At 41.4% G+C, this 18,340-nt stretch overlaps 1 protein-coding gene and 2 non-coding genes across 4 annotated transcripts; all 3 read left to right on the plus strand.

Moving 5' to 3' along the window:
* The first annotated feature begins 1,067 nt into the window (after nucleotides 1-1,067).
* Nucleotides 1,068-11,546, plus strand: MRPL58 (mitochondrial ribosomal protein L58). Of its 2 annotated transcripts, XM_060252231.1 has the most exons (6): nucleotides 1,068-1,520; nucleotides 2,296-2,332; nucleotides 3,572-3,631; nucleotides 7,470-7,552; nucleotides 8,099-8,268; nucleotides 11,361-11,546. In XM_060252231.1, exons 1-6 carry the CDS (start codon nucleotides 1,326-1,328, stop codon nucleotides 11,443-11,445), a joined length of 630 nt encoding a protein of 209 aa, XP_060108214.1. In that variant the 5' UTR covers nucleotides 1,068-1,325; the 3' UTR covers nucleotides 11,446-11,546. The 2 variants fall into 2 exon arrangements, with proteins under 2 accessions (XP_060108214.1, XP_060108213.1); XM_060252230.1 differs by lacking the exon at nucleotides 11,361-11,546 and having other exon boundaries at nucleotides 1,237-1,520; nucleotides 8,099-8,571.
* A 2,685-nt stretch (nucleotides 11,547-14,231) lies between these two features.
* On the plus strand, nucleotides 14,232-14,304 carry TRNAR-UCG (transfer RNA arginine (anticodon UCG)). Its single transcript has one exon. It is a non-coding gene; the product is annotated as a tRNA-Arg (tRNA).
* A 634-nt stretch (nucleotides 14,305-14,938) lies between these two features.
* Nucleotides 14,939-15,011, plus strand: TRNAR-CCU (transfer RNA arginine (anticodon CCU)). The gene has a single exon. It is a non-coding gene; the product is annotated as a tRNA-Arg (tRNA).
* Nucleotides 15,012-18,340: the final 3,329 nt, after the last annotated feature.

Genomic DNA, 18,340 nt, shown 5'->3' on the forward strand with positions numbered 1-18,340 from the left:
CTATTTTTAAAAAGCAAGACAGCATAATATGTACAATGAACTGGCTCATACAAATAAAGATGGGTTATACAAATAAAGAACAAATACAAATACTGTAATACATCACATCCACTAGATTTTCACAATTAGAGAACACTGAATACAGACAGTATATAATATATCCAGTAAACAATGCAGTAGAAACGGAAGGGGGAGAAGCCATCTAGAAAAAAATTAAAACCTTCTTACACAAATAGAAAATGTCCTTCCTAAGGAATTTTTTTTTACATCCCTATGCAACCAATTCACCAACTTGCCACTAAATCAATGTTTCAGAGCCATTAATTCAGGGATGTCAAACATGCAGCCCCGGGGGCCAAATCAGGCCCCCAGATGATTCCTATCAGGCCCCTGAGCAACTGGCTGTCATCTGCTTCCTTCTCCCTCTCTCTTGCTTCCTTCTGCATCACAGCTTGCTTTGCGAGGCTTGCTTAGTCCGCACAGGAGCTATAGAACAAAGCCTCTACTTTCTCCATGTATATAATTGTGTGTGTGTGTGTGTGTATATATATGTGTGTGTGTATTAGGGTTGCCAAGTCCAATTTAAGAAATATCTGGGGACTTTGGGGGTGGAGCCAGGAGACATTAGGGGTGGAGCCAAGATCAAGGCTGTGACAAGCATCATTGAACTCCAAAGGGAGTTCTGGCCATCACATTTAAAGGGACGGCACACCTTTTCAATGCCATAGGAAATAATGAAGGATAGGGGCACCTTCTTTTGGGGCTCATAGAATTGGACCCCCTGGTCCAATCGTTTTGAAACTTGGGGGATATTTTGGGGAGAGGCACTAGATACTGTACTGAAAAATTGGTACCTCTACCTCAGAAAACAGCCCCCCCCCCCAGAGCCCCAGATACCCGCAGATCAATTCTCCATGATTTTCTATAGGAATAAATCTCCATAGGGAATAACAGAGTTCCCAGCAGACATTTTCCTCCCCTCCCCCCGCTTTCTGACGACCCTGAAGCGGAGGGAGGGTCTCCAAACCGGGGGATCCCCTGCCCCCACCTGGGGATTGGCAACCCTAGTGTGTATCTGTGGCAGTGAATTCCACATTTAAAAATTTCTTAATTTTTAAAAAGAACCTGAGTTTTAAAAGTCCCAAGAATCACACAGTCTGCCCAAAACCATACGATTAGGCTTCTTAATCGCGTTCTCTGGTGAACATTTATAGCCCCCCTCCCGGGAGACACGTCGGAACTCTGTTTGACCCGGAACGGCAGGAAGCGGGCTCCAGTTCCGCTGCAGCCGGATATGTTTGGACAGCGCAACTTTCTGCCCCAAGATGGCGACGTGCGGCTTGCAGTATCTGTGGCGAAGGCAGCTTCCACAAAGGCTGGCTTCAGGAGCCGGCCGGAACGTCCTGCGCCGAGCCTTCGCTCTCCCTGCTTCCAGTTCTGATTTCCAGAGCGAATACAGTCTGGACAAACTCTACCCGCCGCAACAAAAAGAAGGCGGCGGCAGCAGCAGCAGCAACACGGTAGTGGTTTGAGGCTGGGAAAGGGAAGGAGGGAAGAGTGAGTGTAGTCGATCAGGCGGAAAGGATAGAGCTAGCTGGAATGTGTGTCGGGTCGGAGATGTTGCAAATGGATGGGCGCTGTAGTACCTCTGTAGAGAGAGAATTGGAGGCTTAAATTAAGGTTGATGGGTGCAGATTCTGTTTTGTACGAGGAGGGATAAGATCTTGAATATCTTGGAGGGGGGGGGATGCTTTGCTAACGCGTTTTGGTTGCCTTGATTAATCTCGATTACATGAAAGTTTACTAGAATCTGGTAGACCTCTGGTTCCACTAGAGAAAATAACTTGGAAAAGTGATCTGAAAATGAGCCGCATTCGGAATGGCTTTGTCAATGTGCGTTAACATATCATATTCACAGGAAATGAGATTGTTTTACTATATTTACTACCTGTGTATTTAAAAAAGGCAAAATAAAGGATTAAGTCACTGCCTCCAACATCCAACCTATAAATACATAAAGAACACTAATAGCATTGCTTAATGCATAATATAATATTATGCTCATAAACTTTTTAAAAATTCCATTTAATAATACTTGTTAAATGACTATTGGCCTAGGTGTAGTGCGAGCCTAAAATGAAAATACCTTACCTGCATGCTTGCAACATTATTTTAAAAAATAAAATCCTATCATTGAAGCTTTGTTTTCTCAGGCTTCTGTATACAGACTCTATTGCATATTGTTTGTGATAATATGTAGTTTTGCTTAATTACATGGGTCTCTGTTTTATACAGGATTTAAGAAAAAAGAATATACCTGATATTCCTGTAGGTGAGTTCAGAACATCAGAGGTAAACTTCCCCTTTTATAAAACGAGCCTGCTCATTTTACTTTTTTGTAAATCAGCTAAACTTTTTAATGGAAGATTATTGTATTATATTACTTAGAGCCACTGGTAACGCAGAGGCTTAGCTCCACTGGAACATTTCCTTAGGTGGAATGATTTCTGCCTGTGGAATATGACCTTTTCTCATACTTCTTGCAGCCCACAAAGCTGTTCCTGGGGGGCAGACCTAAGGAAAAGTATTTTAGGGAGCATTAGGGGGCTTCAGCACGAGTGTGGAGATGAAAAGGCCATGTTCTGTGAGCAGAAATTGTTCCATCCTCAGAAATGCTCTGATGAATTTAAACCTATATGTTACCAGCAGGAACTCATAACTTAGGAAATTTATTTTAAGTTTCAGCTTACAAATTAAAATGTTGTTATAAAGTACCACCTTAATGTTTCATCTGCCAAATATTTATCTACTTAAATAAGCATGTTTGTAAAATGCATAATGTATTGCCTATTATTTTAGTTCTTCATATCTGTTTTGCTAAGTTTCACAAATGGCCCAACTACCGGTGTCTCTACTGCTACCAGAGTCCCGATAAAAACTGAAATTTGACTTCCTGTCTCTTGTTACAAGACATACTTAAGGTTTCTTGTTAGCCACAGAGCAGGGGGATTGTTCCATGTCATATCCCTTTGATTTCTGCAATTTGAAATGCATTATGCCTTAACTCTGCACTGGAATCTAAATAGAATGTTGACTTGATATTTTGACAAAAATGAGTGGGGGTATACACAAAGCAATTACTGCAATCTTATGCATTCTGTTTGGAGTTGAGAATAAATCTTTCTCTGACTTTCCACCAAATCTGCTTTGGGTTGTAGGTGGGCTTGGAAAGTGTTACAATCACAGTATTTTAGAAAGTCAGTGTGCATATATTCTATCTGACTAAGTGTTCAGTAGCTGCAGGCCTTAAAGAGGAATATGGTACCAGTAGAAATGGAGGATTACCTCTGCAGGACAAGAAAAATGTTCCCTCAAAGGACTGAGTCCGTGGGGTTCACTATCTTGCTTCAAGAAATTTCTCATTTCCATTCATTCTCAGATATATATATTACTAAAAATGTTCTTTTCCTCTTTACTTACAAGCAAACATGAACAAATATGTTTTGATAATTACTTTTGCTTTGTTGCTAATTAGTGATCCTCCCTCCCTTTTTTTTTTTTTGTCTTCTAGACCGCTTGTCTGTATCTTATTGCCGGAGTAGCGGCCCAGGAGGCCAGAATGTTAACAAAGGTACAAAAATTAACTACATAAATAGGAAAAACAGTCTGTATATCTAAAACTACAGTTTTATGGAGACTGACTTGGATGTGAGCCCTATGAATTCATTGGTACTTCTGAATAAAAATTCATATACCAGGAAGGGTTATTTCTTCTCAATCTAGATTAATTTCATTGGTTCATTCTGCTATATGAAAGGTCCAACTTAACCCTGTTTAAATCAAACTTGATCAACCTGAATACTAGAGATCAACAACATGTGGACTTCTGAAGCATTAAAAAAAATTACTGGATGGTTTGTTTATTGTCAGGTGAGCATGTTTGGCGTTCCTGGAGCACCAAGGATGCCCCCAGCATGTTTGCCTTCTGGTGCAATGGGAGAAAGTGAGGGAGGGGAATTGTGGAAAACCCCAGAAGTGGCATCAGTTTTGAATTTTGCTGCAGTTCCTCCCACTTCCACCCACAGCCTCAGAAGTCAAGCGAGTCCTAAGGCTTCTGGCCTATTAGTGGCTTCAGGCGGCCCACCTAGGGCTCAGAAATCCCTTAGCTGGCCCAGCATGTTAGATTGCAGTTGACGCCTGCTGTTGAAGACAGTCTACAAACTGCAGCTGATTCAGATCTTTTTATTTATGTCATTTATAGTCTGCTTTTCTCACAGGGACTCTAGGTGGATTACACATAGTGAGTCACTACAGTTGACAAAATGGGACATTCAGTAACTAATGCATTAGGATATTAGAAGACTGGACTCATCAGAAAGAACTGAAGCATAGTATAAGTATTCACATGTCACATTAAGCAGTACAGAAATTACATAAATAGGATCCAACTTACCATAAGCTGTATGTAGTAGTATACACCTGCAAGCCCTGATCATTTATCCAAGCAAGTTTTGTACAATACAGCCCTATTACCTGAACAGAAAAGATGTCAGTTTTGCATAGTTTGCAGAAAGCCTTAGAGAGTGGGAGCTTTCCTGACCTCAGGCAAATTATTCCACAAGGCAGGAACTACATTGGAGCAAGCAGGTGTATAGATTGGCATCTGCAGAAGCTCCTGCTGACTTGAGCTGGTACAGTGGTGTATAGGGAGAGAAGTGGTCCTGCAAATAAGAGGCACCAAGGCCACGAAGGGCTTGGTATGGGATAGCCAATATTTTAAACTGAGCCTGGTGACAGATGGGCAGCTGATGGAGCATCTGCAGAATGAGAATAATATGTCTAGCTCCGGATAATAACCAAGCCATGGCATTCTGGATGAGTTGGAGTTTCTGAGTTGTTTTTGCAAGGAGACCAGTGTACAGTGCATTACAGTAGTCTAGTCTTGATGTTACTGTGGCATGGATCCAGGTGGCCAGGTCAGATGTATCTTATGAGCTTGGCTGAATTGGTAGAAAGTCTTTTTTTCAGCTGCATTAATTTGCTTGTAAAGGCCTTTTCAGTCTAGATCCTTTGTATTTAAATGAGTCTCATCCCATATGTCCCTGTATACCAGCTGCAGTTCCTGGGCTGCTGCCTACTGGCTGTTCCCAGTATATGCATATTCTATTGTTGCTGCCTCTTTGTGGAACAGGCTCCCTGAGGACAACATTGTCTTTAGACCATTTTTTTTTTTTGCCTGGGCTTTTAATGAGGCATAAATTGCAGACATGTTTTAGGAAGAGGTATCTGTGGTTTTATTTTGATTTTTAAAATTGTAATGTTTTCCTTGTGACTCGTAAGCTGCCTTGAACCTCCAGGAAGGGCAGGATATAAACATTTTAATACACGTACATTAATATACCTTTGTGTTTTCATCCAGTTGTTCTGGTTACATACTGAAATAAATTTGGAACTGGAATATTATACCTTTCCTCCATCACGAATCCAAATGAAGCATGCACAAGTACTAAAGTCGTCTCACATGCATGCACTGATTCAGTCCTGCTTAGTTAACTTGCTGTGTCGTGTGCCTTCCAGCCAGACCAGGAAAGTTGGTGGAAACCGTTATCAAAGAGAGAATTAGTAGGCACATTGATGAACAAAAGTTATTGAGGAAGACTCAAGATGGGTTCTGTAAGGGAAGAGCTTGTCTCACTAATCTGTTAGAGTTTTTTGAGGGGGCGAACAAACATGTGGACAAAGAGGACCCAATAGATGTTGTTTATCTTGACTTCCAGAAAGTTTTTGATAAAGTTCCTCATCAAAGGCTCCTTACTAAGCTCAAGAGTCATGGGGTAAAAGGACAAGTCCTCTTGTGGGTCAAAAACTGGCTAATTGGTAGGAAACAGAGAGTGAGTATAAATGGGCAGTTTTCTCAGAGGAGGATGGTAAGCAGTAGGGTGCCACAGGGCTCAGTACTGAGTCCGATGCTTTTTAACTTGTCCATTAATGATTTGGAGTTGGGAGTAAGCAGTGAAGTGGCTAAGTTTGCGGATGACACTAAATTGTTCAGGGTGTTGAGAACCAGAGAGGATTGTGAGGCACTCCCAAAGGGATCTGTTGAGGCTGGGCGAGTGGGCATCAACATGGCAAATGTGGTTCAGCGTGGCCAAGTGCAAAGTAATGCACATTGGGGCCAAAAATCCTAACTATAAATTCAAATTGATGGGGTATGAACTGGCGGAGACTGACCAAGAGAGACATCTTGGGGTCGTGGTAGATAACTCACTGATAATGTCAAGACAATGCGATTGCAGTAAAAAAGGCCAACGCCATGCTGGGAATTATTAGGAAGGGAACTGAAAATAAATCAGCCAGTATCATAATGCCCCTGTATAAATCGATGGTACGGCCTCATTTGGAATACTGTGTACAATTCTGGTCACCGCACCTCAAAAAAGATATTGTAGCGCTGGAAAAAGTGCAGAAAAGGGCAACTAGAATATTCAAGGGTTGGAACACTTTCCCTATGAAGAAAGGTTAAAACGCTTGGGGCTTTTTAGCTTAGAGAAAGGTCAACTGAGGGGTGGCATGATAGAGGTTTACAAGATTATGTATGGGATAGAGAAGGTAGAGAGAGAAGTACTTTTCTTCCTGTCTCACAATACGAGAACTTGTGGGCATTCAATGAAATTGCTGAGCAGTCGGATTAGAACTGATAAAAGGAAGTACTTCACCCAAAGGGTGATTAACACATGGAATTCACTGCCACAGGAGGTGGTGGCAGCTGCAAGCATAGACAGCTCCAAGAGGGAATTGGATAAGCATATGGAGCAGAGGTCCATCAGTGGCTATTAGCCACAGCTTATCATTGGAACTCTCTGTCTGGGGCAGTGATGCTCTGTATTCTTGGTGCTTGGGGGGGGCACAGTGGGAGGGCTTCTAGTGTCCTAGACCCACTGGTGGACCTCCTGATGGCACTTGGTTTTTTTTGGCCACTGTGTGACAAAGAGTATTGGACTGGATGGGCCATTGGCCTGATCCAACATGGCTTCTCTTATGTTCTTATATCCTGGCACTTCTGATATTGGCAGCAGCCTGGAGAAAATGTCATGTCCCTTTAATAGAGGTGTAGTGGCTGTCATTTACCAGGTGGTGTTATTTATCTCCATACCATCAAAAGTTTCACCTGCCCATTTCCATATGTTGTCCCTTCTAAAGATTTATGCAGGTTGTTGGCAGCTTTACTTTCTTCAGAGTAAGAGTACATACGATAGGACTGTTGCTATATGGAGTTCTTATACTTTTGCTTTTTTGAAATTGCCCTGCAAAACACAGGTTACTAAAACATGATGTTTGTTAATTGAATTGGCTTATGGTAGATAATGACATTAGTGAATATGAAGCTGTGAACTACAACTGAGTAAGACATAACTTCTAAAATCTCTTTCTGGGAGTAATTTATTTTGCTGTTTCCTTTTCAATCGTAGTTAATACAAAAGCTGAGATCCGATTCCATTTGGCATCTGCGGACTGGATTACAGAAGATGTGCGACAGAAAATGGCAGTGATGGTAGATTTCAGCGTTCACCTTTCCCTTTTATTGATTTCATTATATTTGGATCCCAACTTTCTTCCCTAATAGAATGCCAGGACTTCCCTGATACAACTCCAGGTCTCCTATCTGGGCATTGACCAGACCCAGAATTGTTTTAATTTCATCAAGATTTCTGTATTATGTACTCTTTAAACCTTGTGGCATATATTTTTCCAGATGCTTCACATACCATTTAGCCCATCAAGGTTAGTTTTCTGTAGCATGCAAGAAAATAAAGGCACCTTGAGACCCCATTTAGGGTGGATATACTCTTCCCCAGTCAGTCAGCCAATCGTTTCCTTGTGAATTCTGCAGATTAAATGTCTGTAAAAAGCCAGTAGTAATGGTTAAGGTTGCCGCTAGACTGTTTTTCGATAAAATTGAACATTTAAAATGTAGAGGATGCAGCTATGTTGCTGGTCATTGCAACACTAGTCTGTTTCTTTCAAAAATGCATATTTTCAGAGTTGATCGTTATGTGGAATGTTCCATAGGAAAATATGCTGTGTGTTTTCCCCTCAGCACAAGAAAAAGATCAGCAAATCTGGGGAGCTGATCATTACCTCTGAAGAGAGTCGCTATCAGATGAGGAATTTGGCAAATTGCTTGCAAAAACTCAGAGACCTGATCGCAGAAGCCACTGAGAATCCTCAAGTTGTATCCAAACTCGATACACAGACCATCAGAGACAGGTATAAGAATCCAGTTTGCTTAATGCTTTATCCATCGGTTTGCATCAGCAGCTGCCTGCTAATGTATACATTATTTAATGTTAAGCATTACTTTCCCAGCTGGGGTGACTCTGCTGAACTGAATATTAGCCAAGCACAGGAGGTCTCCAGCATGCATCTCAAAAAATCATATTTCCTAATTAGGCCGTCAGTAGATCTTAAGTTCAATGCATTACAACAAAGAAAACATCCCACTTTGTCATTTGTCTTAATTCCAGTGTAGGGGAACTGAGCTTGATTTAATAAAACATACAATGGAACCAATTTCAAAACCTCTGTTTTTAATCCACTGATGAGTCTAAGTGTAGGCTATATCAATTCCAGACAGAGCCAAACCTAGTGATTCTTTCAGATGGCTACTACCAGAAATAGCATATGTGTCTTGTAATATATATAAAGCTGTTTTTAAATCTGAACTCTTTTCTTGATCTTAGCTGTCCCTGTAGACCCACTTAGCCCCTTTTTCCAGCAAAGACAGAAAACATGCATAGTCTGTCAAAATACAGTACAGTGACTAAGCATGCAAGCTAGGCATGAACATACTCTGTGACTTTAAGGAAACTGCTGTTTCTCAGCCTCCATTCGCAGCCTGGGATTGACAGTACTAGTCCACCTTAGAGTTAGGCTGTAATCCGATGAGCAGTTTGATCCAATGTAGTTGCTGTTCCCTTCCGGATTTAAAGTGCACAGCATCTTCCTTCCGTTCCAGTTGTTGGCATCCCGTTGTGAGCCACCTTTGAAGCGGAGATATCAGGCACTGGGGAAAGACTAGTCTTTACAGATGTTAGTGCTTTCACCCCACATTCCTGGATGTCTGAACTCCCCTGTTGTGAATGCAAGGTAGTTTGGAAATCAATCAATCAATCATTTTATTTATATCCCGCCCTCCCCGCCGAGGCAGGCTCAGGGCGGCTAACAACATCAGTCAATACAGTGAGTTATACAATGGTTTAAATAATAGCTAACAATTAATTAAAATTCTAAAAACAATAAAATTAACTTCTTGGTGCTATTCCAGCAGATGGTAAGGATCATTTAAGCAGTCTCTCAGTCTTTTAGTCGGTGAAGGCTTCACCGAAGAGGATGGTCTTGCAGGCCCTGCGGAACTGTTCAAAGTCCCGCAGGGCCTGCACTTCTTCCGGGAGCTGGCCCCATAGGTGTGGAGCTACAACGGAGAAAGCCCGGGTACGGGTACTCTGCAGTTTTGCTTCCTTCAGCCCGGGGATAGTCAGCAGGTTCTTCCCTGCTGTGAACCTTCTGTTCCACCACTTTTAAAAATAACAGGTAGCGATGGGCACATAAGCAGATCTTTGCCCCAGGGTTTTGAATCACTGCTTGTGCATTTCCGCGCTGAACACCATTAGGTGTTAGCCCCCCGGGAGTTGTTTTTGAGCAACAATTCCTCCCCACCCCCCCCCAAAAAAGCACCCTCCTGTTTATTGAGGTTGGAAAGCCATGAAAATTAGTTGGGCTCCCATATTGGCAGGGAGCCTGGCAACCCTATTTCCCTTCCACTTTTTTCCATGCAAACTGTGTTAGCAGAAAAAGGGTTGCCGTTTGAGACCAACCCACAATTGACACAACAGTAAACGTACTGAAGTCAATGGAGCTACTCAGATAAGTCTACATGATGCTCGCCCACCCACCCACCCCATGTATTCCACAGAAGAGGCGATACAAGAGAATGGAGCTGTCAGAAAGGAGCCAGAGCTTCAGATACATGCTTATGTGCATGAGTGAAAGACAAAAAAAATGGGATACCCTAACAATTTGAATGATCAACCATGGGCAAGCACGCAGTAAAGCCAGTTCAGGGTGAGATGTCAGATCAAAACTTCTCATTACAAAATAAAATGGTGTAATTAGAGGCACAGCCAGATAGCACCAAGCCTGTAGTGTTGATCGAGGGACGATGGCTCAGTGGTAGAGCATCTGCTTGGGAAGCAGAAGGTCCCAGGTTCAATCCCCGGCATCTCCAAAAAAGGGTCCAGGCAAATAGGTGTGAAAAGCCTCAGCTTGAGACCCTGGAGAGCCGCTGCCAGTCTGAGAAGACAATACTGACTTTGATGGACCGAGGGTCTGATTCAGTAGAAGGCAGCTTCATATGTTTATCGCAGCCTTAGACTGCTGATGATTTTCTCTGCACTTTGGTAGAAGGAACTGATCTGTGAGTACTAATCACTTCCATCCATTGAAATGAATGAGCTCTCTTGTGCATTGGGCAACTTTCTGTGCACTGGACTCCATGATTATTTAGTTTCTTTTGAAAAATTATCATTTTCTTTGCTTATCACTCTCCTGTAAAACAACACATATGCCTTATTTTGAAGCCATGTTAGTCTGTCATAGCAAAATAAAATAAAAATCCAGTGGAACCCTAAATATTGACATTTGTTACGAGTCACAACCCACTTCTTCAATGAAGGAAAATCATGCTGGGAATTCTTAGGGGAAGTTTATTTGGGGGCCAGGGATAATGCAGAGGTGTTTGGTGAAGAAGATTCCAGCACAAATCTTTCAAGTGTAAATTCTCAACATAAGGGTAAAGGGTGTGTGCGTGAAGGCAGGAGGTAGGCATAAATCCTTTAATAGATCAACACTTAGCAGTTGAAATAGGATGCATAGTTATCCATTTGAACCTCGGACCTCTCTCATCTATTATAAGTAACTGCTAATTATGTTAATTTATGATGGGATCTGCATCTGACCTTTCTACTTTTACTTCCTCCTTACATTGAGAATTTACAGTTGAAAGATTCACGGCAAAATTCACACTCTTCTCTTTCACATACCTATATGAAGAAGTGAGCTGTGATTCATGAAAGCTGATACTGAAAGAAATATTGTTAGTTTTTAAGTTACCACTGATTTTGTTTACCTTATTTTAAAGAGCACAGCTGTTCTAGGTTCTGCAAATGAGATGTAACTTAGCTGTATAATAGTTTCTTTGAAACATTAGTCTTATGACCTAGCACCTTTTAATACAATCATTTGAAAATTTTTATAAAATCAGTTTTGGATTAAGTGTGTTGTTGCCTCTTTCTTTGTCCTAGGGTGGAAAAAATGAATCGTGAACGTCTCCGACAAAAAAAGATTCACTCTACTTTAAAGCAGAGTAGGCATGTGGACTTTGACTGAAGGAATTTGGAAAAGAGATGCTGGCTCACTTTCCTCTCTTTCTTGAAGAAAGCAAATCACTTTAAACTAGTTCTTTTTGTATAAATAAAACATGCAACGCATCTGCTTTTTGTTTTTAATGTAATGGACAGTTATCTTCAATAAAACTTTTAATTATTGCTCTTTGAATGCATACAAAGAAGCAACCTGAAATCTACAATTGTAACAAAAAATCTCTGGCAATGGTTAAATTTCACCTGCTTAACTCAGTTATTCTTAGCCTTCAAAGTGCATTTTGACTGCATTTTGTGATTACTCTGATATTTATTTATTTCTCTTCTCTGATCTTAATTTCTCTTCTCTGGTCTTAATTTATTTTAAAAAATAAAATTTAGAACCTGGCACATATCGCGCCACAAAAAAGGGGGAGGGGAGGGAAAAGTCAAAATATTCTCAATGTGGAGTAAATTTTAACAGTAAAATTCATAAAAACAAAAATGTTTACAGTTGATGACAATATCAACAAAGAATCAAGAGAGGGTCAATGTTGCATCTCAAGTTTGATCAGAAAGTTCCCCTTACAGAATATTTTGGAATTTACTCCATACCAAAGGAGGAAGACCTCTACTACTTCCTCTTTCTCTGAAGTGTCTGATATTTGCCAACAAGAAAAAGAAAAACAACCCCCGTTTCACATACAAACTAAAGTGGGAAAAGAGACCACAACAAATTAATATACACATCATTTTATACAAAAGAAAGAAACATGTTTTTTCAATATTCTGGGCTATGAGATTAACTATAAAACCTATTAAAAAGTTACACAAAGTATCAACAAAGAGGGCAAGAAAAGTCATCATCCCAGGTTTAATTTAAAAAAAATCCTATCCCCACAAAACACTTCAAAAACTACCCCCTACCACACAGGGGAAACCTCTACACTCTCCCTCCCTGAAGTACCTGGAATCTGCCAACGAGGGAAAGGAGAAGACTTCAAAGTCACACACCAGCTATGGGGGGAGAGGAAGAGGCCAGAGAAATGGGCATACCATCTCAAAGTCTCTCTGCCATTCTCAGCGCATCTGAGGCTCTACCAGGTCTCCTTGGGGAGATCACCAGTTCAGAAAAGTGGGATGGGTTTGAGGGGCTTTTTAATATGGGGCGTATTTTTCTTTCTATAAAAACTTGATGAGCAGCAATTCCATAAAAGACTGATCAAAGCCACAAAGTAATACACCGTCTTGCAGTTTGCAAAAATATATTACAAGGATTGTGTACAACAATACAATATTGATAGAGGCCAGCGGTGCTAAGGCCTTTTAAAGTAACAAAAACCCCAAGGGGGCCAAAAAAACCCATCCCCAAATGAAAAGATATAAGTCCAAACTTGGAAATAGACCAACTGAAGTTCACAAGGTGAGTGCTCCTAAGGAACGTAGCTTCAACGCAGCCGCTTTCTTAAAAAGACGTCTCTCTAAATTTTGATGACGTTTCAATTCCTCCTTCAGTTTTAATGTCTCAATAGTTTAGGAACCTTGTTCTACATTCTCTAATCATAGCATTTAGCTTCTCATTTTCAGTGTGAACGTTGGGCTCCTATGCTCTGCTGTGCTTCCTTCCTTCCCCCATCTCTCTGTTGTGCAGAAAAAACTAGCCTTGAAGACTGACACAGGCTGCAAAGTCTGCTCTCCATTTGGCTTCCTTCCCCCCTCTCTCTCTTGTGCAGATAAAATCTAGCCTTGAAGACTGACACAGGCTGCAAAGTCTGAGCTCTGTTTGGTTTCCTTCTTTCCTCCGTCTCTGTGTTGTGCAGAAAGGAGCTGGGCTGTCTCTCCTTCCTTCTCCCCTCCATTTTTACCAAATGACCCCTGGCTGAAGTCATCTGATGGTGAGGAAGGCTCCTTCCTTCCTTTCTTTCTTTCTTTCTTTCTTTCTTTCTTTCTTTCTTTCTTTCTTTCTTTCTTTCTTTCTTTCTTTCTTTCTTTCTTTCTTTCTTTCTTTCTTTCTTTCTTTCTTTCCCTGCAAGTGATGCTCTGTCTGTATTCTTGGTGCTGGGAGGGGAGGAAGCAACAGTGGGAGGGCTTCTAGTGCCCTGGCCCCACAGGTGGACATTCTGGAAGTGACATCACAGGAAAAGGTGGAGTTTTGGTTCAGTATACCCCAAAAGTGGCAGCACTTGGCCCTTGACACCACAGGAAATGACATAATTCCTGTCTCCCGGCTCCACCCCCAAAGTCTCCTGGCCCCACCCCCAAATTTTAGTGGGTCACAAAAGAAAAGTGTAAAAATAACAGGCCACGGGAAAGAAAAGTTTGGGAAATCCTAGTCCAAATGGTTAAGAGTCACATCACTCAAGCCTAACTAGAAGGCTCAGTCTCCAACATCATGGATGTCTTCTGCCTAGGAGGGGTTAGTTGGCTGCACTCTGCACATGTTCAGAGGCAATGAAAGGCTAATTCCAGGATTATAAGGGTAGTTTCGTTGAAATCACGTAATATTCAGAAAACACAAACGTTTCCAAAGAATATAATTGCATACCTATAATAACGAATTTCTAAAAGGAGGCGGACTTGAAAACAACGCATATTTTTCTAGCCCTCTTTGTAAATGTTAGCGAACTTTAAAAAAGAAACACAGGACAGAAACGTCACTCTTTAATAGGCGCGGATCCACCTAACACGTGAAAACCAGAAAACGACAAAGCAACGCCGGTTTCATGACTCACCTTCAAGATCTGGCCAGGAAATGCCGGCGCGATCTTCTGTTTTATACCTTCTGGTTACCAACAGCGCTTCCTTTCTATCAGTGACCGCGTGGCCTAATGGATAAGGCGTCTGACTTCGGATCAGAAGATTGAGGGTTCGAGTCCCTTCGTGGTCGATACGTTTTAGCGCAGTCGTCAGCCTCCTCGCGGCCCTCTCCAAAGCGCCCCGATTCCAGCAAGACGTTTGCAAAAGACCAAAGGGATTTATTGTTGGTGCGCTTGCAGCGCGTGCCGTTTGTGCCTTCCCTTGTTCGTTCCGTTTTCTGCGCAGGAACAGAAAGGGACGCTGCCAGGTCTGAGCAGAGGGACGGATTAAGACACAAAGAGCCGACAGTCGCTGTGTTTGTCCATCAGGATTAATTGCAAAGAGGAGTCTAACGGCGGCGCTTTAAAGCTTAGCACATTCTTTATTCTCGTATCGATTGTCATCCAGGCAAATAGAGCTGTCCGGGCTTGCATCGCCAAAGGGCTGGCAGCACGTTTGCACGGTAGCAGGAAGAGAGGGAGAGAGACGAGGCGCGCCTGCAGTGGAGTCGGGAACCACAGTTCCCGCAGAAGTCGACGAGTTTTGCCTTGTGGGGATTTCAGAGCAGAGCGCAGAACGCAGCGTTTCGTTTGTTCATACGTCCTCTTCTTCTTGGAAGCGGGAATAATGCAAAACTTCACCAAAGAACAATGAATTTCAAATCAACCGGATAGCAAAGGCAGATTTAATATAAGGACAGAAGAAGACTACTCTGTTTCACTGAAGCCCCAGTGGCCTAATGGATAAGGCACTGGCCTCCTAAGCCAGGGATTGTGGGTTCGAGTCCCATCTGGGGTGACAAAACACGGTATATTTTGCAGAAACAATAAAATTTCAGTGCATCTTTTTCAGTCTTCTGTGATTCTTGTTGCTTTCTTTGTCTTTACTGTTCTCTAATGGTTGGTTTCAAAGGAGCACCACAACTACAAATACGGGGAAGAAGAAGGGCACCTTTTATTCATTATTTATTTATTTATTTATCTATCTATCTATCTATCTGAGATTTATATCCCGCCCTTCCCACTAGGTGGCTCAGGGCGGCTTACAACATGTAAAACTAACATAAGATATAAAATTAAGCATTAAAATTAACATTACGTAATTTATAGTTAAAAATCTAAACATTTGTTATATATAGTTAATCAATACACTTAAAATGCACTTATTATACTTTTATACTTTAATGTCCATATTACATAAAAGCGAATCATGTACAAAATTATTCGGTGAAGGCAAAGAGGACTAGCCTCTTGGTACCAGGTAACTCAGTACCAGCCAACACTTTTCAATAAGCCCACAGTCACATGATAACAATTGCTTTTCAGGATTTATCTTTATCAGAATTCAAGAGAAGCTGGTCCATGTCCCAACTTTTCCAAATTGCTCACCATAATTCTAGGGATTTATAGATCAAGATTATTATACATAGCAGGATATATAGAACAGAAAAAAATAAATATTCCTCCCCAATATCCCCTTCATTATAGTTCTAAAGAATTTTTCTGCAGGATACAATAATCCTTACTTCAAACATTTTGAATTTCAAATTTCATAACTAATGTATTCTGCAACTATATTATTTATTTCATCATTATTGCATATTTTATTTTATATATTTCATCATTTCCATATACTAGCCATACCTTTTAATATGCCAAATCTTAAAAGAAAGGCTATAATATATCTCACATGTAAGATAAAAAATAACACTGTTCAAAATCCACTTCCCTCATATTTATATTCAAAGCTTGTTGACATTCTATTTCTGTCTTGTAATACATTTATATGCATAGCAATACATTTTATACAATATAAAACTATTTCTCATTCTAAATTTATTTCCTGCTTGCATAATAAACACTCCATCTCTCCTCAAATTTTGAAATTGATCTATTTCTCAATAGATTGTTAATTTCACCATTAATGAATAATTGGCAAGTTTACTTTCTGGTTCTTCTAAATTTGGACAGATGTCTGATTTCCATTTTGCTGCATAGATGATTCTATCCACTGTCACCATTTCTTTGAATATCTCTTCCAAAATTGTTGGCAATTTGTTGGGCAATATTCCTAATAGCAAGGGTGGCCAAACTTGCTTAAAATAAGAGCCGTAATGAATAACTGTCAGATGTTTGAGAGCCGCAAGACATGAACATCATATGTCTGAGAGCCACAAGAAGGAAGGATGGCAAGTGGGCAATTAGGAGTGGGGGAGGGAGGAGGGAGGGAGAGATGGAAAGAAAACAACTTTAAATGTATTCACCAAGATGCTGGTTGGCTTGGCTTAAAGAGAGACAAATGCTTTTTCCAAGCCTGCTGACGGGGCAGTGGGGGTTTCGAGAGCCACACAATATGTGTGAAAGAGCCACGCATGGCTCCCAAACCTCAGTTTGGCCACCCCTGCCTAATAGCATGTTCTTAGCTTCCATAGGGAATATAAAGTGATTGGTGACTGGCAGTTTTAGAACGTTGTTCAAAAGTGATCAGTGAAGAAGAAGAAGATGGTGATGATGGTAACCAGGGCTTTTTTTTTTTTTTTAAAGCAGGAACGCACAGGAACGCAGTTCCGGCTGGCTTGGTGTCAGGTGGTGTGGCCTAATATGCAAATGAGTTCCTGCTGGGCTTTTTCTACCAAAAAAGCCCTGATGGTAATGAATTTATATCCCACCCTAGCGCCCTCCACTCTGAATCTCAGAGGGGCTCACAATCTCCTTTGCCTTCCACCTCCACAACAAACATCCTATGAGGTAGGTGGTGCTGAGAGAACTCTCCCAAAAGCTGCTTTCAAGGACAGCTCTACAAGAGCTGTGACTGAACCAAAGCCATTCCCATGGCTGCAAGTGGAGGAGTGGGGAATCAAACCCAGTTCTCCAAGATAAGAGTCGACACACTTAACCACTACACCAAATGTAGGATTAACTTTTGGTCTGATGCTTAAATTACTTAACTTTTTAAAAAAGATTAAATAGGTATTCCCTCTCTCCATAGAATCTATCTTTATTTACTTACTTACTTACTTTCGATTTATATCCCACCCATTCCAGACAGACTCAGGGCTGCTAACAATCATAATAAAACCAACATCTCAATTTCAGGTATAACACGATAAAATAAACAATTTACAATTTAAAACAAAGTATTGATGCTATACAGAATCAAAGCATAGGCAGCTCAGATTGAACATGAACATATGAAGCTGCCTTCTACTGAATCAGACCCTGGGTCCATCAAAGCCAGTATTGTCTTCTCAGACTGGCAGCGGCTCTCCAGGGTCTCAAGCTGAGGTTTTTCCCACCTATTTGTCAGGACCCTTTTCTGGAAATGCCAGGGATTGAACCTGGGCCCTTCTGCTTCCCAAGCAGATGCTCTACCACTGAGCCACCGTCCCTCCTCTATTGTATTAGACCTTCAATTTATCTGTTGGTGGTCCTTCTGGTGGGATTGCCCAGCAGCATAAAAGCAGCATCCTTCTCCCCTAGTTGCTATAGGCCTTTTTAAGAAGTTCAGTTTTACAAGCCCTGTGGAATTGGAAGAGATCCCACAGGGCTCTTATGACCTCAGGGAGAGCATTCCACAGCATTGGTGCTGCCACTGAGAAGGCCCTGGCCCATGTAGAGCCCAGTCTGGCCTCCCTTGGCCTCCCTTGGTCTTGAGTTCCCGAATGCAGTGGTCTCTGGGGAACATATGGGGAAAGGCGATCCCTTAGAATTGTAAATGTAGGTGATGGGATTGTGGCTGGGATCTACAACAGAGAATTCCAGGCATTCTAAGCAACTAACAGTCCCAAGAGACTCTGGGGGTCGTGAATGAAGTGACATTAAATGGATATAGGAAAGCAGCACAGAGATATCTAGTGGTATATTTACCAAGCCAAGTACAGCATCACAATCTCAAAAGAATGCATTATCCAGGACCAATAGTAATAGCCATCAAAGAGGATTTGCAAAGTGCATTAAATGGAGCACTTATTGTCTGGAAAGCAAAGTAAGTAGTGCATACTGGAGAATATAGCAGCTTTTTAATTAAGATCAAGAGGATGAGAAACTAGAGGTTTTATGAGCGAGATAGGCCAGCAGGCAGAAACTGAGAGATGCCAGAGCTAGTAGATAGGTTGAATGCTCGGAAGT

This window comes from Heteronotia binoei, chromosome 13 (genome assembly GCF_032191835.1).
Source record: "Heteronotia binoei isolate CCM8104 ecotype False Entrance Well chromosome 13, APGP_CSIRO_Hbin_v1, whole genome shotgun sequence".
Lineage (NCBI taxonomy): Eukaryota > Metazoa > Chordata > Lepidosauria > Squamata > Gekkonidae > Heteronotia > Heteronotia binoei.

What these genes read in the sequence shown, in the direction of transcription:
- MRPL58 (XM_060252230.1), top strand. Translation starts at nt 1,326, where the DNA reads ATGGCGACGTGCGGCTTGCAGTATCTGTGGCGAAGGCAGCTTCCACAA. An exon ending in AGGCCAGAATGTTAACAAAG is followed by an intron (nt 3,632 to 7,469) that starts GTACAAAAATTA and finishes TTTCAATCGTAG; the next exon opens with TTAATACAAAAGCTGAGATC. An exon ending in GACAGAAAATGGCAGTGATG is followed by an intron (nt 7,553 to 8,098) that starts GTAGATTTCAGC and finishes TTTTCCCCTCAG; the next exon opens with CACAAGAAAAAGATCAGCAA.